General features: G+C 48.0%; 1 protein-coding gene across 2 annotated transcripts in view; it reads right to left on the reverse strand.

The window, feature by feature from the left end:
• KMT2B (lysine methyltransferase 2B) overlaps nt 1-26572 on the reverse strand; it is a 105032-nt gene that overhangs the window by 5024 nt on the left and 73436 nt on the right. For both annotated transcript variants that reach the window (XM_068241870.1, XM_068241869.1), the window contains 11 exons: nt 25848-25926; nt 23368-23528; nt 23036-23239; nt 17704-19333; nt 13342-13416; nt 12319-12407; nt 12080-12220; nt 8826-8900; nt 3953-4133; nt 3732-3839; nt 3334-3417 (listed from right to left, as the gene is read on the reverse strand). In XM_068241870.1, coding sequence (XP_068097971.1) covers nt 3334-3417; nt 3732-3839; nt 3953-4133; nt 8826-8900; nt 12080-12220; nt 12319-12407; nt 13342-13416; nt 17704-19333; nt 23036-23239; nt 23368-23528; nt 25848-25926 — 2827 coding nt within the window. The remainder of the gene's footprint in view (nt 1-3333; nt 3418-3731; nt 3840-3952; nt 4134-8825; nt 8901-12079; nt 12221-12318; nt 12408-13341; nt 13417-17703; nt 19334-23035; nt 23240-23367; nt 23529-25847; nt 25927-26572) is intronic.

Raw genomic sequence — 26572 nt, forward strand, 5'->3', positions numbered from 1 at the left:
GGTGTCGTGAGCAAAACGCTAACAAGCTCTTGTCAAGTTTCTTTTGGGGGTCTGCGAGCGGCAAGGGTGGTCCGGAGGGTGGTGTGGAACTCCTCTGTAGGATGCAGAGCCTCCCTCTTCTTGGGTAGGTATCTGATTTTTGACCAGATGTTCACCTTGGGAGCACTTTAAGCTCTTCATGTATCATGAGGATAATCCATGCAAATCCCGTCATTCTACAACAGGGATTTTCAACATTTTCACTAATTGCACCACTTTTGTCGCATGAAAAATGTAAAGTGCCACCAGTGTGCCTGTGCAGTAGATCTGACCCGATCAGGCTCGGCTGTTTTTGCCAGAGCCGATTGGAGAGCCGATACTGCGCATGCAGTGCACTGATGAGGAAGGCAGAAACCTCTATAGCATCCAGAGCCTTCCCCCTCCCAAGGTAAGTACCCCCCAGGGGCACTTTTTTCTTACAGGTACACTTTAAGAAAAGGGGGAGGGGGGGGGGGATGTGGCAGCTGGCAGGGGACTAGCAGGAGGCATTGGTGGGGGAAAGGAATAAAATTAGATTGCTAGCCTACAGACTGACATTATTGGCAACCTGTAGGTAGATTGCCAATATAGGTAGCCTTTCCAGTCCCCCACTCCCCTGCTTCACTATAGGTAGCAGTGCAGGCAGCGACTCATCACAAAGTTTGATTCCCCCTCGCTCGCTCCTCACTGTGCTGGAGTGTCACAGTAACTAGACAGCCAGGCGAAAGTTGCACATTGATGGCACGTATACTTCAAAAACAGAAAAAAAGCAGTGATGTCACTTCCTGTATCTATAGTATAACTGTCATCACTATGCACCATCAGCATTGCTGTCTCCTCAACGCTGATCTGAGGTCTGAATTATGCCACAAGGTAGCACAGGGAGGAGCAAGTGAGGGGTAGCTGAACTATGTGGAGGCAGAACGAGACCAGGACATGAGGCAGGCAAGCTTGGAGTGTACCACCTACCAAACAGCAAAGTACCATCAGTGGTACGCATACCACAGGTTGAAAAGCCCTGTTCTATAGTATTTATTGCACTGCTAATAACTTTTTAACCACTCAGTGTTAATGCAAAGTCTGCACTTTGGCATAATTTGGTCCCAAAAAAGAGGCAAGGGCCCATCGATTCCATAAATTAATGCTATTTTTTAACATACCAACACCAATTTATTTTAAAGTACAACCATAAAAAAAACAAAACCCAAACAGATACTCACCTAAGGAGAGGGAAGGCTCTGGGTCCTATTCCCGCTCCTCTCACCATCCCTGCGTTCCAGTGCTGGCTTCCCCGGTAGCAGTATCCAACTGATCGGTGGAATACTGCTCTCTGCTGCTGCAGGAGGATTCGCAAGTCTGCAGGAGCCAGAGTGCTCTCAAAGATTTCTGAAGCCTCCCGTGGCGGGGGATGCAAACGGAGGAGTGGACCGTGAGAGGAGCGGGAAGGCTCAATAGGACCCAGAGCCTTCCCTCTCCTTCAAGGACAACCGAGGTGACGTGACATGATGAAATAGACGTGTATGTACAGTGCCTAGCACACAAATAACTAGGCTGTGTTCCTTTTTTTCTTTCTCAGCCTGAAAGAGTTAATCAGGTATGCAAGTGACAGTTTCTGTCCAGGTCAGACTATAGCATAAGCCTCACTGATAAGTAATTACAGCCATAAAATACTTTCCTGTCAGTCAATGGCTTCCTGGAGCAGGAAATAGACAAAAAGGGTCAATAAATCATAGATTTGAGCTCTGACATACTTCAATGAAGGTGTCATTGAGCAGAGACAATGGAACAGTAAAAACTTAAAAACTAGATTAAAATATTAAAAAACTGGGATATCTAAAAAAAAAAAAAAAAAAAAGTCATTTTTAGGAGAAGGAGGATAGATACAGTAGTTTTTCTCATCAGTTTATTTTCACATTGGATGTCCTTTAAGTATCTGTCTGATTTTTTTTTTTTTTTTTAAGCTTCCCACTAACTTAAATCAGTCCAACTTTTTAGAGGCGTGATGGGGAATATTTTGTTTGCGACTTTATATTTAAAGTGAATCTAAAGTCAAAATTTCAATGTTACATACTATAGCAGCCTTAGAAGAGGAAATCCCCTATTATCTTCAAATCCACTGATACAGCGCTGGGGCCCTCTAAGCATCCGTGCTCCCCTCCATGTGCGTGTGTGGCCATTCTGCGCGAGTCCCATCTGTGCCTGCGCAGCACTGAGGTATGAGCTGCACACCTGGGGCTCCGTGCTACTGCTGCAGCGTGAATGCGCTTAAACACGGCAGGAAGCATGACTGGAAGGAAACCCTGGCCCATGGTGGGTGTTGCAGTGTCACCTGTCTGCTGACATGCCTCCCAGTCTCCAGCATCATGGCCGCCGGGAGTGCCCATACCATGTCAGTACATGCAGCGGAGTCACAGCGTACAGGCAGCTATGGAGAAAGGTATGGAGGAGGCGGGTCAGCAGACCTCACCATGGGCCTAGGAAGTACATATTATACATGGGGGAAAAAGGCCGAGGATCTGGCAGGCAGCTGCAGAGATTTCATGCTGAAACCTATTAGAAATGTTTGCAGTACACTGACAGCAATAAATCCCTATATAATATAATCCCTATCTGCTGACCATCTCCCAGTTGTGAGCACACTTTAAACTTCAACAGAGCTGTAGTGAAAGTGATAACCGGCGGCTGTGTTAAAGAGAACCTGTACTGAAAAAAAGGTACCTGGAGGGTACTTAACTTGGAAGGGAGAAGCCTCTGGATCCGATTGAGGCTTCCCCATCCTCCTTCGTCCCACGGTGGTCTCTCTACGCTGCCCTGAATGGCGGCTATGTAAATACTTACCTTCCTCGGCTCCAGCGCATGCGCAGTAGCGGCCCTCAGCTTGGATCGGGCGGAACTAGCCGATACCAGTCAGGTGCGCTCTACTGCGCAGGCGCAAGTCACCTGTGCAGTAGAGCGGATCCGACTGGGATCGGCTAGCTCTGCCTGATTTGAGCCCTGCTACTGGGGGGGTAAATATTGCAGGTGCTACTGCGCCTGTGCCACAGCCTGACAATTTGTCAGCTATGGCTTCGGAGGGGCCGAGACAAACCACCGTGGGACTGAGGACGACAGGGGAAGCCTCAATTGGATCCAAAGGCTTTCCCCTCTCGTGGTAAGTACCCACCAGGGGCCCTTTTTTCAGTACAGGTTCTCTTTTAAGTATTCAGTGACTTGCCAGTCCCAACTTTCACCTTCTGGCTGAATCCACAACCTGCTGTAAAGAGCAGTATAACCACAAGCTGATGTAACAAATGGTCATCCACACGGATCACCTACCTGTAAACACCAACAGCTTCCTTCGATGTCCTCTTCAGGTGACGGAACCTCATTGCCATGGGGAGGTCCAAGCTGGTCGCTCGCCTGAAACAAGACGGGGGAATGATTTCTGGTGACACCGGCCCTTCATACGCTCTCAGGACAATTTATCTCCAGCAATTACTAAAGGGGGGGGGGGGGGGGAGATTGTTCCTGATGCCGCCACCCTGGCTGGAGGAATTCTCTGGCATTAGATAGTCATAAAGGGAACCTGAAATGGGGGGGGGGAAATGGAGGGACCTAGAAGGATTTATGGCATCCAGAGCCTTCCCTCTGTTTCCTCACCACAGGTTCACTTTAATTGGTGAATACACTCTCTTTAGCATCCCCAGTAAAGATCACAATTCAGGTTATGTTACCGGGTAGACTTCAGCTGCACTTCCTCTTCCTCCTCCTCGTAGGGGTACATCTCCGGCAGCGTCCGGTGCCGAGAGGCCAGGAAATTGAACATGTCAAAAGTAGATTTCCTGAAAACATAAAGCAAGTTAAAAAAAATAAAAATGAATAAACCGTCCACCAGATGGAGACATGCACTAGAGGAGTGGTCCTGACTATCAGTATAGAATACGCTGGACCTCACCTGACGTAGACCTCGCTGCGGGCACAGCCGGTTCGGTTCACCAGAAGTTCTTCTTCGTCGACCTCCTTGGGGTGGAAGTGGAACTTGTAACCGCGGCAACGCTCAGCACCAGTGAGCTGTTCCAGAAGGAAGAGCACGGCATCGTGCTGAACGCCCAACATCTGCGCTCCGTTCAACCCGCCTGCAAAGAGCACAAGTGTTAGAGCTCCATAGGAGACAACGTTCCTAAAGCAGTACTCCGCTTGGCCTCGACAATCTTCCTCACTCTGGCGCTGTTACAAATACATGAAGGATATTCCCAACTACGGATTCCACAGTACTCCTCCTCCATATCTCAACCTTAAAATTCTGAGAGATGTGGGCAGACCCGGCACTCGCAGATCTCACCACCACACAAGGAAAAAGTGTTGAAGTGGACTACTACTCCCATTATACTGGTTATAAAAGGCCCTATTCTGACTGCCCATTATGACATCATATTTCTCAGAGTAACTACTGAAGCCACATTCACACGTGTAACCTAGGTGTTAAAGCAAAAGTTTTAAAGAAGTACTGTAGGAGGGTAGGGAAAAAAATATAATAAAAAAAAAAATTGAACTTACCCGGGGCTTTTAACGGTCCCCCCGCAGACATCCTGTGCCCGCGCAGCCACTCACCGATGCTCCGGCCCGCCTCCGGTTCACTTCTGGAATTTGCGACTTTAAAGTCTGAAAACCACTGCGCTTGTGTGGCTGCGTCTTCGCTCCCGATGACGTCAGTGGAAGTGAGGACATGCCGCGCAGGCACAGTGGTTTTCAGACTTTAAAGTCGCAAATTCCAGAAGTGAACCGGAGGCGGGGCCGGAGCATCGGTGAGTGGCTGCGCGGGCACAGGATGTCTGCGGGGGACTATTGGAAGCCCTGGGTAAGTTCAACTCTTTTTCCCCCGACCCTTTACAGTAGTCCTTTAACCATTTCTGCCGGCCGGACGCGATGCTCACGTCCGGGGGCTGCTCTGCTGCGGTGCCGCGCTTCGGTGCGCGGTAGCAAGCACGCCCCGCTGCTGTCCCCTGGTAGCCTTGGGATCAGTGAATGCCGATCACCGATCCGGGTCCCCAGCAGAAAAACCGAAGCGCTCTTACTAGAGGCTTCAGTCTTTCTGCACGTAAAATTTTCCCTGTCCCCCTTGTGCTTCCGCTTAGCAAGAAACACAAAGAGAAAAAAAACTCAAGGTGGCCATCTTGTGGCCAAATAGTAAAACCACATCTACATATTTTCTACATTACAATTTACATATAACAACATTACAAATTAACTGTTTATTTCCCACACTAAAATATTACCCAAATAAAATTTTTAATGGAAAAAAAAATTACAATACAAAAAAAAAAAAAAAAAAAAAAAAAAAGACAGTTACCTAAGGGTCTGAACTTTTTAAATATGCATTTGAAGGGGGTATACTACGAACATTTTGTAAATCATAAGCTTGTAAATAGTGATGGATGCAAAACGGAAACAATGCACCTTTATTTCCAAATAAAATATTGGCGCCATACATTGTGATAGGGACATAATTTAAATGGTGTAATAACCGAGACAAACGGGCAAAAAAAATACATAGGTTTTAATGATGGTAGCGTGGATTATTTTAAAGCTATAATGGACGACAACTGAGAAATAATGAATTTTTTCTGTTTTTTTTCTTATTAATCCTGTTAAAATGCATTTATAAAAAAATAATTCTTAGCAAAATGTACCACCCAAAGAAAGCCTAATTAGTGGCGAAAAAACAAGATATAGATCATTAAATTGTGTTAAAGAGACTAACAAAATTTTCATCCTTATTTCTTCTATCCTATAAGTTCTGTTCTAATGTGGTCTGTCTAACTGCAGCCTTTCCTATTTGCACAGTGGCTGTATTATCTCTGTTATATGATTCTCTCCTCTGTCGAGGCAGTCAGACTGGAATGTGCTGTGCTGCTTGTGATTGGCTAGAAGCTATACACACCCTCTCCACGCCCCCTGCAGGCTCTGTATGACTCACACACTGAGCTCCTCTCAGCCTATCACATGTTATGTCTTTTGTTTGTAAACACTGCATAAAACTGTTAATTACAAGCCAGGATTGCAGCAGGGAGTGACAGAAACAGCACAGAGGGGCCCAGGAGAACATAATGAATAGAATGGTATGCTTTTTATTGTAAGAATTTTAGAGTACAGATTCTCTTTAAGTAGTGATAAAGTTATTAGCGAATGAATGGGAGGTGAAAATTGCTCTGATGCATAAGGTGAATAATCCCTGTGGGCTGAAATGGTTAAAGGACGTCTGAAGCCAACAAATTATTGTCTCTTAAAGTGCACCTGAGTCACATTTTCTTTTGAGGAGGGGGGCGCGCAAATGAACACTGAGGCGTGTTCCCTGCTCCGTGCCCTGCCTGTGTCCCCTCCACCACACTGTAATCCCTCAAATATACTGTCAGATACCAAAGGACTTCTGGGATGCTTTATTGCCTGCCGTGGGGGAGCAATTAAGCAATGTTCACATTACAAGTGCTGAGAGATTTATTTAGAGTTTTGTCATCACTTTTCTAAGCGCTTTTGCAGAGCGATTCCTTTTTCCACTTCCTGACATCAGTGCTCAGTGTGAACAAGCCCTTCATCATCCTTTTGATGAAAGAAAAAAAAGAGTCCCCTCTCCTTGAGCTGATAGTTGTTGGACCCATCTCCAGTTTCAGACAGGCACAGCAGGGGACAGCATCTGAAACTGGAAAGGGGTCCTTCAGCTGCTATGATGCTTCTGCATCATTTCAGGAAAGCAGGTGACCGTTTTACTTCCATGCTCTGGAACTGAATAGGTCGTTGGGATGGTCCAACCACTATCAGCTCAAAGAGAGGGGAATCTTTTCTGGCATTAAAAGGAGGATTAATTGCTCCCCCACAGCAGGCAAAGTATCCCAGAAGTTTATCGGTGACAGCGTGTCTGTACTTTTTACTGTAAGCTGAAATGAAATCACTGGCACAGAATTTAAAGGTGACCCAAGGAGGCACACCTATAGGCTACCATATTTCCTTTTAAACAATGCAGTTTGCCTGGCTGTCCTGCTGATCCTCTGCCTCGATTCCTTCAAGCCATAGACCCTAAACAAGCATGCAGATCCGGTGTTTCTGACTGGATTTATGCTTGTTTCAGGTGTGTGGTTCAGACACTACTGACTATAGAGGTTAGCAGCACAGCCAGGCAACTAGTATTGTTTAAAGGGAAATAAATACGGAAGCCTCCTTATGTCTCTCACTTTAAGTCCCTTTTAAAAAGCACCTATTTTATAAATGTTTAAAACGTTTCATGTAAAGCCATCTCCCCCTGCACAGATTAGCGGCTCACCCATAATTCATTAGGGCTGAAACTTTGCGCCTGCCCCCCTCCATCAGCAAGACGGCTGCAGCCATATTTATTTAATGGGGTTCTGTGGATAGTAAAAAGAAACAAAAACAGAAACTTACCTGGGGCTTCTATCGGCCCCCTGTAACGGTCATGTCCAGTGCCGTTGTCCTCCTTCCCCGCTGCCGGTCCGATTATTCCTCTAGCGAGACTGCGGCTGCGTGGCTGTGCTCGCGACCTGCGCAGGCACAGTATGGGAAAACCTTGTACAGCACCTGCGCAGTAAGCCCCCAGAGACGCAAGCGGGAGCACGCATTATTCGTCTTGTTAGGCGAAAAATTGACCGGTGGTGGGGAAGGGAGAATCGTAGGAGGACGGCGCAGGACATGACAGCTGCAGGGGGCCGATAGAAGCCCCAGGTAAGTGTCAGTTTTTGTTTCTTTTTACTATCCACAAAACTCCTTTAAGTGTTCTGAAGCTACTCGGCCCCGGAGCTTCAGTACCCTTTAAGAGGCCAAATTTAAAGCCTCTAATCAATGATTTGGGCGAGTTACTGCAGCTGACATTAGCAGATATGTGCAGGGGAAGAGCGTTACATTAAACATTTTATAAATTATACGGTAGGTTGCATCCTGTTTTCTACCATCCTACAAGTTCCAAAACCTATTCTAATGTGCTCTGGCTTACTGCAGCACTTTCTACTATCACCATCTCTGTAATAAATCAGCTTATCGTTCCCCTGTTGGACTTGTCGCCCTGTGTCTGGAAGGCTGCCAAGTTCTTCAGTGTTGTGGTTCTGCTATGCACGCCCCCCTCCAGGCCCCTCTATGCACACTGCCTGTGTGTTATTTAGATTAGGGCAGCTTCTCTCTGCTCTCTTATCTTTTACAAGCTGGATAAATTGTCCTCTGAGCTGGCTGGGCTTTCACATACTGAGGAATTACAGACACAGGCAGAGCTATTTGCAGGGAGAAATGATCAGCCTGTCACTTCAGTGCATGAGAGCTGCAGGGGGGAAGAAACACACAAATGATCTCTTGAGATTCAAAAGGAAGGGTGTATACAGCCTGCTTGTGTATGGATGTATTTTCTATGTGTGGACATACTGTACATCAACCTACTTCCTGTTTTGGTGGCCATTTTGTTTGTTTATAAACAAACTTTTTAAAACTGTTTTTAACCACTTTTAATGCGTCGGGGAGCAGCGAAATTGTGACAGAGGGGAATAGGAGATGTCCCCTAACGCACTGGTATGTTTACTTTTCTGCTATTTTAACAATACAGATTCTCTTTAAGAAGCATTAGAAAGCAGATAACAAGTGAAGTGAGTGGTGCCGCCCTCTGACTTAAAGGATTCTGTAGGAACAAAGGCAGCAACCTGTGTCAGGGAGGACTTACAAAAATGTAAGGATCAAAATTACAGGATAAAAAACTATAAACAGTAGGAATAGTCTGAATGATTTCAGCCGGATGACATGGAAAGTAATATGACAGCAGCAGCCAGATCCGACCTTACCTGATACACAGAGCTGCTTGAGCCTTGCTGCACCTCGAGCTTCTTGTACCTTCTCCAGGACAGTCTTCCAAGCGCCTGTGACACACAGCATAACAGGGATTACATGTCAAACATAAATCAGAGGGCTCAGAGCTGGGACAAGGTCCTCCAGTACCCAAGGCTGAGACACCAAAGTGCGCCCCTCCATCCCTCCCACCCCAGCCGTCACACACTGATTGCTATTAGACTGAGAGGGACACACGGCCCACAACCTCCCCAACACCTTAATATCTAGTTATCTGGCTTGCAGTCACTGTAATGTATCCCCTTTTCTTATTTCTTTCTGCTTCATACACAATTAGGAATGACAGCTGAATGAATTGTGCGCCCCCTCCTACACTGCGCCCTGAGGCTGGAGCCTCTCCAGCCTATGCCTCGGCCCTGAGAGGGCTCATTATCCCTCACAATCATCTCCCTATTCTACACATAGCTGCTGTCTCTGCAATACAGAAGCTGACCGATTGCCGCAGAGCAGCAGAATGGGCGCTGTCTATAAAGGTCAGTCCGGATTATTAAGGCTATGTTTCCACTTGTGCGTTTTGTGTCAGTTTTTTGGGGTCAGAAAATGTGCATAGATTTTAAAACGAAGTGTTAGTCAATGCAGCAGTTTCCACTCTATGCGAATTTTTGTTAGCGTTCATACACGTGAAAAAAATCTGAGGTCCTGTATCATATTTTCGGACATCGTGTATGATTTGCGTACAATGCTTTGTATAGGCAATGCGAATTTTCGCGTTATTTGAGCGAAAATTCGCAGTAGATCCATGGTTACAGGAAGTTGTCAGCAGTCATGACTAAGCTGTTACTGGGCAATTATGTATATTTAACTAATGCAAATTTTTGCATACGAAAATTTGCATAAAAACGCGTACAAATTTACAAAGCGAATTTTCACCAATCAGAAAAATCTTAGACGATTTTTTCAGGCAAAAATGTAACGCTACAGTGGAAACGTAGCCTCACTGCCAGCCGATGTCACTGTCCTCTGAACGCAGTCCTATGTGACCTTCAAAGGGATCACCAACGTTAGCAGCCAAAGATCCAGGGGCGCCGCGAGGCATAAAGCGAACCAAGCGGTCGCTTGGGGCCTCACAATCTTAGGGGCCTCGGCGGCTCCGTGACGTCGGCGTGACGTCACTTTTTCCCCGCAGCCCCGCCGGGCTGGCAGAGCAGGGCTACAGGAAGATGGCCGCCGCCGAAGCCCTGCTCTGGAGACTATGTCTCCAGTACGGGGCTTCGGGTGGCCATCTTCCCGACCCGTAGCCCTGCATGAATCAGCGCGGGAGATTGGAGGAGGAAGCCAGGAAGGGAGCTCCGTGGGAACTGCGCGCCTGAGAAGCCGGCCGGGAGAGGAGACCAGGGAGAGAAGACTTCTGCCAGTGCCAGCCTGCCAGGTGAGTAAATTCTTTTCTTTTTGCAGCCGCAGCCCTAATTGCGAATTTGCGATTGATTTCTGCTGAACTGTGCCCTAATTGCATTTGATATCTGCTGAAAATGTGGCCCTAATTGCGATTGATTTCTGCTGAACTGTGCCCTAATTGCGTTTGATATCTGCTGAAAATGTGGCCCTAATTGCGATTGATTTCTGCTGAACTGTGCCCTAAATGCGTTTGATATCTGCTGAAAATGTGGCCCTAATTGCGATTGATTTCTGCTGAACTGTGCCCTAAATGCGTTTGATATCTGCTGAAAATGTGGCCCTAATTGCGATTGATTTCTGCTGAACTGTGCCCTAAATGCGTTTGATATCTGCTGAAAATGTGGCCCTAATTGCGATTGATTTCTGCTGAACTGTGCCCTAAATGCGTTTGATATCTGCTGAAAATGTGGCCCTAATTGCGATTGATTTCTGCTGAACTGTGCCCTAAATGCGTTTGATATCTGCTGAAAATGTGGCCCTAATTGCGATTGATTTCTGCTGAACTGTGCCCTAAATGCGTTTGATATCTGCTGAAAATGTGGCCCTAATTGCGATTGATTTCTGCTGAACTGTGCCCTAAATGCGTTTGATATCTGCTGAAAATGTGGCCCTAATTGCGATTGATTTCTGCTGAACTGTGCCCTAAATGCGTTTGATATCTGCTGAAAATGTGGCCCTAATTGCGATTGATTTCTGCTGAACTGTGCCCTAAATGCGTTTGATATCTGCTGAAAATGTGGCCCTAATTGCGATTGATTTCTGCTGAACTGTGCCCTAAATGCGTTTGATATCTGCTGAAAATGTGGCCCTAATTGCGATTGATTTCTGCTGAACTGTGCCCTAAATGCGTTTGATATCTGCTGAAAATGTGGCCCTAATTGCGATTGATTTCTGCTGAACTGTGCCCTAAATGCGTTTGATATCTGCTGAAAATGTGGCCCTAATTGCGATTGATTTCTGCTGAACTGTGCCCTAAATGCGTTTGATATCTGCTGAAAATGTGGCCCTAATTGCGTTTGATTTCTGCTGAACTCTGCCCTAATTGCGTTTGATTTCTGCTGAAAATGTGCCCTAATTGCGTTTGATTTCGGCTGAAAATGTGCCCTAATTGCGTTTGATTTCGGCTGAAAATGTGCCCTAATTGCGTTTGATTTCGGCTGAAAATGTGCCCTAATTGCGTTTGATTTCTGCTGAAATGTGGCCCAAATTGCGTTTTTATTTTCTGGTGTCTGGGGTAACTGTTGCTGCATTTATTATTTAATGGTCATAGTTGGCTATATTTGCTGTGCTACGGTTAAGCTTCGCCCATACAATGTCATGGCCGCGCCAATCTTTCGGCGCGCTACGCGCGCCTCAATCACCCCAACATCCATTTTTTCCCCGCAAACAGCCCCGCCCCAATCCGCCCTCCTGCTCCACCCACATGTCATGGCCACGCCCACTTATGCGGGATAGCCACACCCATTTTTAGGGCCTCTTGCTACAGTCCGCTTGGGGCCACAAAAACCTTAGCTGCACCCCTGCAAAGATCCAGTCACCAGTTCCCAGAGCAGTGCGCCACTCATATGTCACTGGTCAACTAGAGATGCGAGCACTGAGCTCCTGGAACCGCCAGCATTTCATATAACTGGCAGCCGATGTCACTGTCCTCTTAATGCAGTCCTATGTCACCTTTAAAGAGGTCACCAACGTTAGCAGCCAAAAATCCTGTCACCACCATCAATTTCCCAGTTCACAGAGCAGTGCAGCACTCAAATCTGTAGTTGGGCAACTAGAGATCTAAATACTCTCTCACCTTCAGCGCTGTCAGACTGGCTACAGAAGCCATCTTCACTGATGATTTCAAAACGCAGATGCGGCCTTCCTTTCTTTGGTAACAGGTTCTCTTTCTCCTCCATGAAACGGTCTTCAAAGTCCTCGAAGTTGGGCGAGAAGTCTGCGGGGAATGAAATATCAGGATATCAGCCACCGTACAGGATTCCTGGAACAGCTATATATTCGTGCCTGAAGCAGGGCTGTAATGCCTCTACATACCTGTAGGGGACTCCGAGGACAAAGACCCCGAGGGGGATAGTGGAGGCGAATCCTCTGTTTTCACATCTATTGTAACATCTAGATGAAGCCTGCAAAGCAATGGAACAGAATCAGTACAACTCAGAGGGCGAGAGGAAAGGAGTCTGCCCCAATGTAGATTCACCACCCACAATGACTGGGAGCATAACTGCTTCTGACTTTACAGCACAGCCAAAGTGTTCCTATAAAGCAGATACTTGCCTATAGGGGGTGGGTGGTTATTATTACAGCAGAGTTGTTATCTGGAATTCAGGCAACGGAAGTCTCAACTAACTGGCATGCCTGTAGGATAACGAAGCCCCTGGCAGTAAGCCAGAGCAGTTAGTCGAAGTGCGGCTGCGTGCTACTGCGCAGGTGCAGTATGGCCGTGCTTGTGCACAGTGATCAAACTCAAGCACATGAGGGGACAAAGTCTAAAACACAGTTTAAGTCGCGGGCCAAATTAAGATTAAACATTTATTGCCTCAAACTGAGTGTTGAAACTATAGTGACCGCTGGGGGCCACTCCTCCCCCTTCTGCAGAGCAGCAGTTTAATAGTTACCTTCTCCAGTGTTGCTTTGCATCTCCTCTTCCCAACAGACACGTGCTCTATCGGAAGCTGGAGGAAAGTACAGAGTGTGCAGCAGCTGGGAAGAACAGAGAAACCCGATGCATCGTTGGAGCAGGTAAATGTTACACTGCTCCGCTGTGCTACTCTGCAATGTGGAGAGAGAAGTGTGTAGGTGTTTTTTTTTTACCACAAGGTGTCAACCTGACATACTGCGCAGCATGTATGTCCGGGTCAAAGGGCACTAGCCTACGGGCAGAGAACAGAGGCTTTTAACACACGGGAGGTGCAGTAAGATTCTGTACAGCTCCACACATTCTATATTGTAGCATCCGTTTTTCATTTACTATTCAATTCGGGTATCCTTTAAGGACCTCTCCAAATCAGGTTTCAGTGATGTTCCGAGAAAGACTATTCAGAGGAAATCTATACTCACCCCAACGACAGCTCATCCTCATCCATGTAGTTGTGGTCAGCAGCGATCGCTAATATTTTCTGTTTCCGTTTCGTCCTGTTACGGAAAAAGCCAAAAATGTGAACCCATCAGTTATACGGAATCCAAAACAGAGGCACACTGTCTGGCTCATGTGCAGCAAAGCTCTGTCATCACAGCGGCACCTCCACGATGTGCGCATGGCAGAGTACTGTTCGCTGCCATGACACTCTACATGTATGACTAGTGCATGCGGCAGAATGAGGGCAAACCTGTACAGAGAAAACTAAAGCAGGCCATGCATGAGGAGTCGGATGACAGCCACATCTGCAGCTCTGTAAAGTTTACCCTCATACAATCAGCACACAAAAAAATGGTAATGTTTTGTTAGTGCCACGTTTGTGCCCATTTGTGCTACCGGTACATTCATTTTGAAGATAATAGCAATTTTTTCTTCAGGTGGCAAAAACACCAAGCCAATACTCTCCCCCCCCCCCCCCCCACAACACATGGAAGTGAAACTAGTATGGTTGGGTAGGGCTGCATTTGTACCCATTTGTGCTGCAAAAATCGTTGTTTTGTAGTATTTGACATATTCAAGTTTTTGTAGAGGTCAAAAGTTCTAAGACTTGTCGGGGGAGGGGCTGCGTACAAGTTTTGGCCTTTACAAGTTTTAGCGCCCTAGTATGGGTGGGTGTGTAGGTAGTGCCCCTCCCCCCGCGGCCACCGCTCCTGTTACCTTATGAGCGGCGGCCGCTTCCTTCCTTATAGTCCCCCAGGCGTCGCTCTCCTCTTATCGGCAGCATCTTACAGCAGCGCGTATTGCGACTGCTGTAAGGAGGGAAGGAATGCATATCGCCGCTACAGGAAGCCGCTGATGCGCTTCCTTCCCTCCTTACAGCAGTCGCAATACGCGCTGCTGTAAGATGCTGCCGATAAGAGGAGAGCGACGCCTGGGGGACTATAAGGAAGGAAGCGGCCGCCGCTCATCAGGTAACAGGAGCGGTGGCAGCGGGGGGAGGGGCGAGAGGCCAGACACGCCGCGGCCCGGTAGGAGACTGCCAACGGACTGGCAGTGGGTCGCGGCCCGGTGGTTGGGGACCCCTGCTATAGAGCCTTCCATCTCCTCTCCCGGTGCTATTGGTGCAAGCCCTGGAGCCCTGGTTTGAATCCCCCGCCGCAGGGGACTTCGGGAGGATTCAGCTTCCAAACACAGACGGCTCCATACTGCGCACATGAGAGTGCAGGCTGGAGCGGCCCGTCTTCAGGAGCACTCGGGCGCCCGAAGACTTTCAAAGTCCCTGCAGCGGGGGATTAGAGCAGAATAAGACCAAATTGATAGAATACAGCTACCAGGGGGAGCCAGCGCTGGAACGGGGACAGAGAGGAGCGGGAAGACTATTAGATCCAGAGCCTTCCCTCTCCATAGGTAACAGAGTAACCAAGCAGCTCAGGGTGACCCAAACCACCAGGAATGTATAGGGGGATAAAAGGGACCAAAAAGCCCTCCTACTAAAAAAAGCAGAGCTTGGTGTAATTTGCCTTCCTAAAACAGAAGGAAATTTGCAATAAGGTAAGTATCTAATTCATGTTTTAAAAGCAGTTCCCATTGACTTTTTTTTTTGCTGTGGGCTTAGTGCAATGTAAACATTACTGGAAATCATTTCAGAATACAAGCAATAATGAGTAGATTACATTGTTGATTAGGAACTAATTTTAATTCTTTTAACCACTTGAGGACCACAGTCTTTCTACCCCTTAAAGAGACACTGAAGCGAAAAAAAATTATAATATTATGATTTGTATGTGTAGTACAGCTAAGAAATAAAACATTAAGATCAGATACATCAGTCTAATTGTTTCCAGTACAGGAAGAGTTAAGAAACTCCAGTTATCTCTATGCAAAAAAGCCATTAAGCTTTACGACTTTCAAAGTGGTGGAGAGGGCTGTTTTCTGACTTTTATTATCTCAACTGTTCCTGAACTATTTACTTTTTCTCTGCCAGAGGAGAGGTCATTAGTTCACGGACTGCTCTGAAATAATCATTTTGAATGCTGAGTGTTGTGTAATCTGCACATATTATAGAATGATGCAATGTTAGAAAAAACACTATATACCTGAAAATAAAAATATGAGAATATTTTCTTTGCTACTAATCTTCTAGTAATTATCCGTAGTACACAACCAATTCAATATATCATTTTTTTTTTCGCTTCAGTGTCTCTTTAAGGACCAGAGCCTTTTTCTCCATTCAGACCACTGCAGCTTTCACGGTTTATTGCTCGGTCATACAACCTACCACCTAAATGAATTTTACCTCCTTTTCTTGTCACTAATACAGCTTTCTTTTGGTGCTATTTGATTGCTGCTGCGAGTTTTAGTTTTTATTATATTCATCAAAAAAAGACATGAATTTTGTAAAAAAAATAATGACTTTTTAACTTTCTGTGCTGACATTTTTCAAATAAAGTAAAATTTCCTATACATTTGAGCGCGAAAGTTATTCTGCTACATGTCTGATAAAAAAACAAAACATTCAGTGTAGATTTTTTGGTTTGGGTAAAAGTTATAGCGTTTACAAACTATGGTGCCAAACGTGAATTTTCCCATTTTGAAGCATCTCTGACTTTTCTGACCACCTGTCAGGTTTCATGAGGGGCTAAAATTCCAGGATAGTATAAATACCCCCCAAATTACCCCATTTTGGAAAGAAGACATCCCAAAGTATTCACTGAGAGGCATGGTGAGTTCATAGAAGATTTTATTTTTTGTCACAAGTTAGCGGAAAATGACACTTTGTGAAAAAAAGAAAAAAAGTTTCCATTTCTTCTAACTTGCGACAAAAAAAAAAAAAAATTAAATCTGCCACGGACTCACTATGCTCCTCTCTGAATACCTTGAAGTGTCTACTTTCCAAAATGGGGTCATTTGTGGGGTGTGTTTACTGTCCTGGCATTTTGGGGTTGCTAAATTGTAAGCACCCCTGTAAAGCCTAAAGGTGCTCATTGGACTTTGGGCCCCTTAGCGCAGTTAGGTTGCAAAAAAGTGCCACACGTGGTATTGCCGTACTCAGGAGAAGTAGTATAATGTGTTTTGGGGTGTATTTTTACACATACCCATGCTGAGTGGGAGAAATCTCTCTGTAAATGACAATTGTTTGATTTTTTTTTTTACACACTATTGTTCATTTACAGAGATATTTCTCCCACTCAGCATGGGTATGTGTAAATACACCACAAAACACATTATACTACTTCTCCTGAGTACGGCGATACCACATGTGTGGCACTTTTTTGCACCCTAACTGCGCTAAGGGGCCCAAAGTCCAATGAGTACCTTTAGGATTTCAAAGGTCATTTTGCGACATTTGGTTTCAAGACTACGCCTCACGGTTTAGGGCCCCTAAAATGCCAGGGCAGTATAGGAACCCCACAAATAACCCCATTTTAGAAATAAGACACCCCAAGGTATTCCGTTAGGCGTATGGTGAATATTTCTGATCAGATTGTGTGCATGTGCACTATGCCAGACTGGCTCAAGTACCTGGACTCATAGCAGAAGATCCAGGTGGTGGAGGAGGACAGCGAGGTACTGATTAGCCTGAAGGGGGCTGGAGGAAGCCCCAGGTATGTATAAAACTTTAATTTCATCTGTCTCAGGTTTACTTTGTTACACCGTAGTACTATACTCTACATATGCACTCCCCACAGAGCTGCAGGGTATCCACTGAGAATGTTGTGCACATTGAACACAGAGGTGTTGTCTATCACCCATAATCCCCTTATTCCCCTGCAGAGTACCTGCACATCACTCTTACATGTACCCACAGTTACATTGCCTAGGGCCTGATAGATGTTCTTTGTTCTGGTCTGTACCTTTTACAAGTACTCTTACCAAGGACTAGTTTTTGTCTATGACTAAAGGGAATAAATATGTCAGTCTCCATATCCTTCTCACTTCAGTTGTCCTTTAAAATTCCTAAGCGTTGGCAGTTAAGAGACGATTTTCATGTTACATCCTTTTAATAAACAAGATTGTAATATGCAAATTAGAGGAGTCGGAGTCGTGGAGTCGGTGGAATCCTAAACTGAGGAGTCGGTGGATTTTTGTACCGACTCCACAGCCCTGGTATATACGGGTATGTTTTAACACTCCCCTCACCCCCAAGATTTACTTTACTACAGTGAATTGACAGCAACGAGTTCATGAACACCCTGAGCCCAACACAAGGACCACTTTGGCTATATGTGCCATACACTGCAAATCTAATTTGTAGAACACAAATTGGTGACCAGCTGAAGCTACCTTATTTAGAACTTGGAACATAGCATGACTTGGTATAAATGAGGCATGTTACTGCTGACCTGTGTTTGGGGTGGAGGGTGGAGGGGTTTCTTGAATATTCATGAAGAGTGGTTCTCTTGAAGTCTTGGTCATTCCTTGGGATGGTCGCCATTTCTGCCACACAGTTGAGTTTTTTCACCATGGACTGTGTAATGCATTGTGGGTCGAGAACTTCCAGTTTATCCGGTAAGTTAAGTCTGAGTTTCTTTTTGGGAGAGAGGTTGTTGACTGTGGGGCAGGGCCTCTTAGCGGTAGCTGGCTGGATAGGCGGGTTCTTTGCAGGGGCAGGATGAATGAGGGGGAGCTGTACCTGGGTCTGCATCTGGGGTTGCACCTGCGTCTGGACTGGCGTTGGAGCAACGCTAAGCAGTCCAGTGTTCACGGGCATGCCCTGCAAGAGACACGTCTGGGGGATACCCGCGATGGTTGGGGCCATTACAGTCTGAGCCCCCAATGTAAGCTGCCCAGTTCCTTGCACCACATTAAGCATGGGCAGCACGCGGAACGTCCAAGACTGGCCAGCTGGGGTCGCTGTCTGCAGAAAAAGTGTGCTGAGGTTAGGGTTTGGAGAGTTGTGAGCAGAAGACAACAGAGTTGTAGTAGTCTGAGGAAGACAAGTAACTGGGGGTTTGCCCACTAGCTTAGATGTGGCTTTACAATTAGGCCTCAAAATTGTGGCTTTCGAAAGGGAGTCCAACTTTGGTGCTTCTTGCAGCGGCTTAATTTGCCCTGTAAAATCCGTGCTGTCATCCTGAACTTCACAGACAACCTGGCCCGTGTTTTTGTTCACTAAGAAAACCCTGGAGCCAACTTTGTTCCCAGTCAGGGAAGTTGGATCAGGAGGGCAAAGAGGTCCGTTGGCGGTTAGGGGGAGGAGAGGGCGACACACCCTTTGCACTTGTGGCGGGTCCCTGAGTGCCGGAGGTCCTTGAACGGACTGGTAAATCAGACAGTCTGTGCCATTGGAAAGTGAGGCAGCTGTATTTCCATTCTGAGTAGAGGAGGAGGTGGTGGCCATCGAAGAGAGCAGCAACTCTTGTTGGGCAGCTCGCTCTGCCTCTTTCTTCGCCTCAGCAGTCTTTAACACAAAGTCAACAATTTCAGAAGGCAAATGAGACGGAGTTTTGCTGCCGCTCAGAGGGCCTCTAAGGTTCTGAGGAGGCTCCTCGCTGTCCGTACTGTCGTGGATACCATCAAGCTGCTCGATGTGGTCTGGCAGCGAGACAGATAGCAGAGGGCTAAAAGGTTCGTTAGACACTACCGTCCGTGTCAGCCCATAATACTGCTCTCCTAGCTCCTCCTCCGAACTACTCGCCCCATCTAACTCGCCTGCTGGAGCTTCAGTACAGACTAACATCTCCGAACTGCACTGCAGCGTTACGGTGCCCATTCCGCTGTCCAGCGATGACATCACTTCCATGCCCTCCAAGTCACTCAGGAGCTGCACTGGAATCTCGCTGGAAGAGATACGCTTGCGAGGGGAAGACGTGGTGGAGGATGGAGGGCTGGAAGGGTCCCTGGAATGCCGGGAGGACGACTGGCGGGTAGTTCGTGGCGGTGCGGAGGGTCTCCGAGTCCTGCGAAGGGGTGTTACTTCTGGATCGCTTACCGTCAGGATGTGGTGAGACACAGAGGAAGAGGACGGACTCCCTGAAAACGAAAGTAAAAAAAAATATTGTCAGCTCCTGCAAAACCAGTACTAGCCACCAACTTACTTCATATGTGCCATACTCCGTCAATACGCCAAGCTAATGTTAGAATCCAGTTTATATAAATGTTAGCGGCAGCAACCTGAATATGCTACATGATGTATGTAAAGCGGGATTAAAAATAGCATAACGAACTGGAAAAGTTGCAGACCAATATAGCATCAAGACATGAAACAGGTGCATTTATAAACTGGCAATTAAAAATGAAAGCCTCATTAGGTATGCAACTCCTCTCACAATAACGTATTGTCAATCAGTAAGGCATAATACTCTGCACTTCTATTTTCCTTTCCCAAGGGCTTGGGCCCTGGGTTGGCGTAAGAAGCAAAAGGGAAAGAAGAAAAGGGAGAGACATAGATCTAGAACACGCACGTCAAACTCCGTCCCGCGGGCCAAATCTGTCCCTCAGGGCCATTAAATTTAGCCCTCAAGTGTTTTCCCCACTTTGCCTTATGTTTTGCCCACTCAAGACCACCAGGGACGCTTTATTGGAGGTGAAGCTCTAGAACACCAGGGAAGCAATATGGAGGAGGTAGGAGGAAAGCACTAAATACTAGGGAACTGTATAGGGGAGGGTGGGGGCCTCTAGACACCAGGGAACTATATAGGGGAGGGTAGGGGCCTCTAGACACCAGGGAACCATATAGGGGAGGGTGGGGGCCTCTAGACACTAGGGAACTATATAGGGGAGGGTGGGGGTTTCTAGACACCAGGGAACTATATAGGGGAGGGTGGGGGCCTCTAGACACCAGGGAACTATATAGGGGAGGGTGGGGGTTTCTAGACACCAGGGAACTGTATAGGGGAGGGTGGGGGCCTCTAGACACCAGGGAACTGTATAGGGGAGGGTGGGGGCCTCTAGACACCAGGGAAATGTATAGGGGAAGGAGGACCACTAGAAACCAGGGAAATGTATAGTGGTTGGAGGGGGGACATTAGACACCAGGGAAGTTTATAATTGAGGAAGGGGGCCAGTAGATATTGAGGTTGGCCCGCGACGAGGTCCCAGTGTACAATTTCGGCCCCCTATGTATTTGAGTTTGGGACTTCTGCTCTAGAAGAAGAATTGAAGAGAGAAGAGAAAAAGTAAAAAAAAAAAAAGGGAGGAAGAAAGAAGAAGAGGTGCAGGAGAGTTTGGGATTATCTCAAGTTTAATTGCTGCGAGACATCAAGGAGATGTAATAAAAGTAGGCATTAAACATTTTTTAATATAATCACACACAAAAAAAGCAACCACTCCAGCCTGCGGGTTGTTTTCCCCTTAAAGGATACCAGAGGTGAAAAAGGTTGGAGAAACGGTGAGGAGGCATTTAGGGGGAGCTGTCCTGATGGCCACTGCTCCCCCTGGTCTTCCACTGAAACTCCTCTCACCTAAAGACGAGCCCCCCACCCCCTTCTTCTGGGTGGCTGGAAGTCGCTATCACTGTGCAGATATTGGCCTGGCTGCTCGCATCCTACAGCAGCCGGGAGCACTCTGCGCCTGACGCCAATCATGACAAGGAGGGTGTCAGTGGAGAACGGGGGAGCGGCGACTATGAGGAAAGCTCCCCATAAATGCCTGCTCCCCCCGTTTCTCCAACCTTTTTCGCCTCTGGTATCCTTTAAGGAAAGAAGCAATTTTCCCGTCAGCGCTTCTCCCATTAATTTGTCAATAACTATCACTGCTTATCACACCAAAATGATATATATCTAGTTTTTCGCCACAAATTAGGCTTTTAGGGGGCGATACTTGTTTTCAGTAATTATTTAATTTTCTATGCACTTTATTGGGAAATACGAGGAAAAGAATGAATGGAAACAATACACCATTTCTCCAATTCCCTATAGTTTAAAGGAATACTTAAGGCAAAAAAAAAAAAAATGACATTTACTCACCTGGGGCATCCCTCAGCCCCCCGAAGCTGGATGGTGCCCTCCCAGCCCCGCTCCGATCGTCCTGTCCCCGACGGCGGCTACTTCCGGGTGCGGCGACAGCCACCGACAGGCTGGGGACGCGGCTGATTTTCCGCGTTCCCAGCCGCTGCTATCACCCTCTATGCTGCTATAGCGTATATATAGACGCTATAGCAGCATAGAGGGTGATAGCAGCGGCTGGGAACGCGGAAGATCAGCTGCGTTCCCAGCCTGTCGGCGGCTGTCGCCGAACCGGAAGTAGCCGCCGGTGGGGACAGGAGGATCGGAGCGGGGCTGCGAGGGCACCATCCAGCTTCGGGGGGCTGAGGGATGCCCCAGGTGAGTAAATGTCTTTTTTTTTTTTGCCTTAAGTATTCCTTTAAATATAAACAATGCTACTACAGATAAAACCCACACATTTATTTGCCAATTTGCCCTTGTTACCACATTTAAAGTATGTTCCTAGTACAATGTATGGTGACAATATATTTGGATATAAAGGGTGTATTTTTTTTTTTTATTTGTACCCCCGTCAATAATTACAAGCCCTTATCTGCTAAAATAACTGTAATATAACTTGAATATATACATATTAAACAAAGCTAAGACCCGAATTATAACTGCATAAGGCACTTCCACGAATGAACATTTCTCGTGATTCTAGGCATGGTTATTCATTCACGCCACTACGATTGGCTCGGGAGACACGTTCCTCTTCATCACTCGATCGACATACAAATCCCAAGCGGTGGGAGGGCCCTAATCCAACACAACACATCAGTCCAGCGTATACACGCCTAGATTGATTTTCTGCAGTTTAAACTGGATATGCGTCCAGATAGACTTGACAGGTTAAAGTGGACCCAAACTAAAAATACAAGATTTCAGAAATAAAATCTATTTTCTAAATTATAATAATAAATAGCAGCCTTTTTTCAGCTGCATGATGACAAATATAAAATATTTTACATTTATTGGAGGAACCCCTCCCTTCCTTTCATATTGCCGGGACAGGATCCGGCAGACTGGTGGAGGAGATAAAAAAAACAAAATACAGGCTGCTACTGATGATGTCACAGGGGAGGTGATCTCAGCTTGTGTGAGATTTCACATAGAAGACGCCCCTGTGAGGGAGGATAGCTGATGACAAACACACCCATGATCTAAAACCTAAGCAGCTCAGAAGTAATGGCTGCCAATATAACTCTAGTTATGAAAAGAGAAGGGGGAAAAGCATGCACTGAAATGCTCATAGGCTTGAAGGAGCGTTTATTTATCTTTGTATGTGTCAGAGTGGTGCAACTAAATATTTTGAATTTAAAAAAATGTTTGGTTTGGGTCCGCTTTAAAAGGTGTCTAAATCCTTCCCCCTCAAATAGTGGCACATTTAAGAGCATGTACCGGTTTTAACATACAGTTCCTTATTAACCTAAGCTAGCCTAAGTAGGAGGAAGTAGATTTTCTGTGGTTTTCATGTGTTTGCAATTTTTGGCACGACTGCGTTTTTCATGCAGAAGTGAGCCCGAGATGGATGGTGACGCAGGATTAATATAAAGAAAAGTATTTACCATAACATCAGGCTTCAGACAGAGGAAAAATGTTACAGACAGTACTTTTTTTGTAAAAGGTGACAATTTTCTTTTCAATTCACCATATATGGAGATGAATCCAGATTTAAGAAATGAAGGGTGGAGTTGGGCAGTTCTAAGTGTGACATCCATGTTTTGTGCCAATAAAATGGCAGGCTCACCTGGAGAGGGGAGGAGTCTTGAGAAGCCGCCGAGGGGTCTTCGGGATGGAGAGTAGTTTGGCATTTTCATTCTGGCACCTTTGAATGAGCGAGGGGCAGTGGCTGAGGTGACGGGCTCCGGAGGCGGTCGATGAGGAAGGGAGGGCCCGTCTGCCTGTGTATTGCTGAAGCCCGGATCCTGATCTGTGTGTTCTGAGGAAGGAACTAAAAAAAATACAAATCTTGCCTCAGCTTTTGTTAAATAACAATAAACGTAACACAAAAAACATTCTGCTCAATCCTATAAACACAATTCCTGGTGACCTGTCGCACTGCAGGCCAGGGGGTCTTACCCAAGATGTCCCCAGGACTGTGAGCGATTGTCGTGTTCATACTCGCACTTTCCTCTCCCTCTGATAAAGTGTCCCCCTCCTTCGGCCGGTGTTCAGCCACTCGGCATTTGTACCAGCAGCGTCGCCGGGCGTCCTTGGTGCTCCAGTATAAGCGTGAACACCTGAAACACATTTTTAGGGCTGTGAGGTCATAAAAAAAAGTGGACACAGGAACTAACCACTTCTGTCCTCTGCATGTACCAAGTTCCCTCCGATTCAAAGGGGCTTTCAGGGCAGCAATACAAAAAATACCTTATACAGTGCAGCGGCCGTCACCCTGCAGTGCGCACAGTGCAGCGGGAGCAACCCTGCAGAGCGCACAGTGCAGCGGCAGCAACCCTGCAGAGCGCACAGTGCAGCGGCAGCAACCCTGCAGAGCGCACAGTGCAGCGGCAGCAACCCTGCAGTGCGCACAGTGCAGCGGCAGCAACCCTGCAGAGCGCACAGTGCAGCGGCAGCAACCCTGCAGAGCGCACAGTGCAGCGGCAGCAACCCTGCAGAGCGCACAGTGCAGCGGCAGCAACCCTGCAGAGCGCACAGTGCAGCGGCAGCAACCCTGCAGAGCGCACAGTGCAGCGGCAGCAACCCTGCAGAGCGCACAGTGCAGCGGCAGCAACCCTGCAGAGCGCACAGTGCAGCGGCAGCAACCCTGCAGAGCGCACAGTGCAGCGGCAGCAACCCTGCAGAGCGCACAGTGCAGCGGCAGCAACCCTGCAGAGCGCACAGTGCAGCGGCAGCAACCCTGCAGAGCGCACAGTGCAGCGGCAGCAACCCTGCAGAGCGCACAGTGCAGCGGCAGCAACCCTGCAGAGCGCACAGTGCAGCGGCAGCAACCCTGCAGAGCGCACAGTGCAGCGGCAGCAACCCTGCAGAGCGCACAGTGCAGCGGCAGCAACCCTGCAGAGCGCACAGTGCAGCGGCAGCAACCCTGCAGAGCGCACAGTGCAGCGGCAGCAACCCTGCAGAGCGCACAGTGCAGCGGCAGCAACCCTGCAGAGCGCACAGTGCAGCGGCAGCAACCCTGCAGAGCGCACAGTGCAGCGGCAGCAACCCTGCAGAGCGCACAGTGCAGCGGCAGCAACCCTGCAGAGCGCACAGTGCAGCGGCAGCAACCCTGCAGAGCGCACAGTGCAGCGGCAGCAACCCTGCAGAGCGCACAGTGCAGCGGCAGCAACCCTGCAGAGCGCACAGTGCAGCGGCAGCAACCCTGCAGTGCGCACAGTGCAGCGGCAGCAACCCTGCAGTGCGCACAGTGCAGCGGCAGCAACCCTGCAGAGCGCACAGTGTAGCGGCAGCAACCCTGCAGAGCGCACAGTGCAGCGGCAGCAACCCTGCAGAGCGCACAGTGCAGCGGCAGCAACCCTGCAGAGCGCACAGTGCAGCGGCCGCAACCCTTCAGTGTGCACAGTGTAGCGGCAGCAACCCTGCAGAGCGCACAGTGTATCGGCCGCAACCCTGCAGAGCGCACAGTGTATCGGCCGCAACCCTGCAGAGCGCACAGTGTTGCGGCAGCAACCCTGCAGAGCGCACAGTGTAGCGGCAGCAACCCTGCAGAGCGCACAGTGTAGCGGCAGCAACCCTGCAGAGCGCACAGTGTAGCGGCAGCAACCCTGCAGAGCGCACAGTGTAGCGGCAACAACCCTGCAGAGCGCACAGTGTAGCGGCAGCAACCCTGCAGAGCGCACAGTGTAGCGGCAACAACCCTGCAGAGCGCACAGTGTAGCGGCAACAACCCTGCAGAGCGCACAGTGTAGCGGCAGCAACCCTGCAGAGCGCACAGTGTAGCGGCAGCAGCAACCCTGCAGAGCGCAGTGTAGAAGCAGCAGACCTCCAGCGCGAACAGTGTAGTGACAGCAACCTTCCAGCGCGCACAATGTAGTGACCGCTACCCTGCAGAGCGCAGTGTAGCGGCAGCAACCCTTCAGAGCGCACAGTGTAGCGGCAGCAACCCTTCAGAGTCCACAGTGTAGTGAAAGCAACCCTGCAGAGCCCACAGTGTAGTGGAAGCAACCCTGCAGAGCCCACAGTGTAGTGACCGCAAACCTGCAGAGTCCACAGTGTAGTGGAAGCAACCCTGCAGAGCCCACAGTGTAGTGACCGCAAACCTGCAGAGTCCACAGTGTAGTGGAAGCAGCCCTGCAGAGCGCACAGTGTAGCAGCAGCAACCCTTCAGAGCCCACAGTGTAGTGGAAGCAACACTGCAGAGTGCAGTATGTAGTGACCGCAACCCTGCAGAGCGCACAGTGTAGCGGCAGCAACCCTTCAGAGCCCACAGTGTAGTGGAAGCAACACTGCAGAGTGCAGTGTGTAGTGACCGCAACCCTGCAGAGCGCACAGTGTAGTGGAAGCAACCCTGCAGAGCCCACAGTGTAGTGACCGCAACCCTGCAGAGCGCACAGTGTAGCAGCAGCAACCCTACGAAGCACAAGGTTTGTACTTACTGGTAACCAACAGGATAGATCTTCCCCTCCGACACAGACAGGTCTGTTAACATTCCCAAGCTGTCTATCTTCATAGCACCTAAACCAAAAGAGAACACAAACCGTAAACAAGTGTCTCCCATGAAAAACACAAAGACGTTCGTACATAAACGGCTAACTAAGGGCTGGTTCACATGGCCGTCTGCCCCGTGTATACTGCTGGCGTTCGGGACTCGTTGTTAAAACACTCCCATTTAAGTGAATGGGACCGTTTGTACTGGTCTTTTACCGGCAATTGCGCCAACGAGGCGTTCCTAACCAGATTTTCCTTGGCGCCGTTTAACCGCTGCGTCTAGTTTCCCCCTAAGGAGAGGAAAACCGCCAACTGCGATGGTAAACCACAGAAAGGCCCGAAAGCCATGCCGCCCAACGAGATGCCAGGCCGACGTCCGTGTGAGCCATAAGGCTTAGCCAGCGAGTACAACACTCATTTTCATCTCTGGCAAAAGCTCCGTAATCCATACTAATCATGTGATGCTTGGTGTAGTGGAGCGCACACGCAGCCCAGAGTAGACAGAGGGGTCAGCGTGCTTCTGAGCCGCTCGCTATATGCCGGCCAGAAGTGAAGCGGGGAGGACATACTGTGCACGCAGCGCAGTATGTCCTGGTGAGGGGACAATCAAGTCGCCGGTCCCAGGATCAATATTACACTAACGGCGGCAGACGGAGGGGGCAGGAGATGATAA

The sequence above is a fragment of the Hyperolius riggenbachi genome, chromosome 6 (genome assembly GCF_040937935.1).
Source record: "Hyperolius riggenbachi isolate aHypRig1 chromosome 6, aHypRig1.pri, whole genome shotgun sequence".
NCBI classification, from domain to species: domain Eukaryota; kingdom Metazoa; phylum Chordata; class Amphibia; order Anura; family Hyperoliidae; genus Hyperolius; species Hyperolius riggenbachi.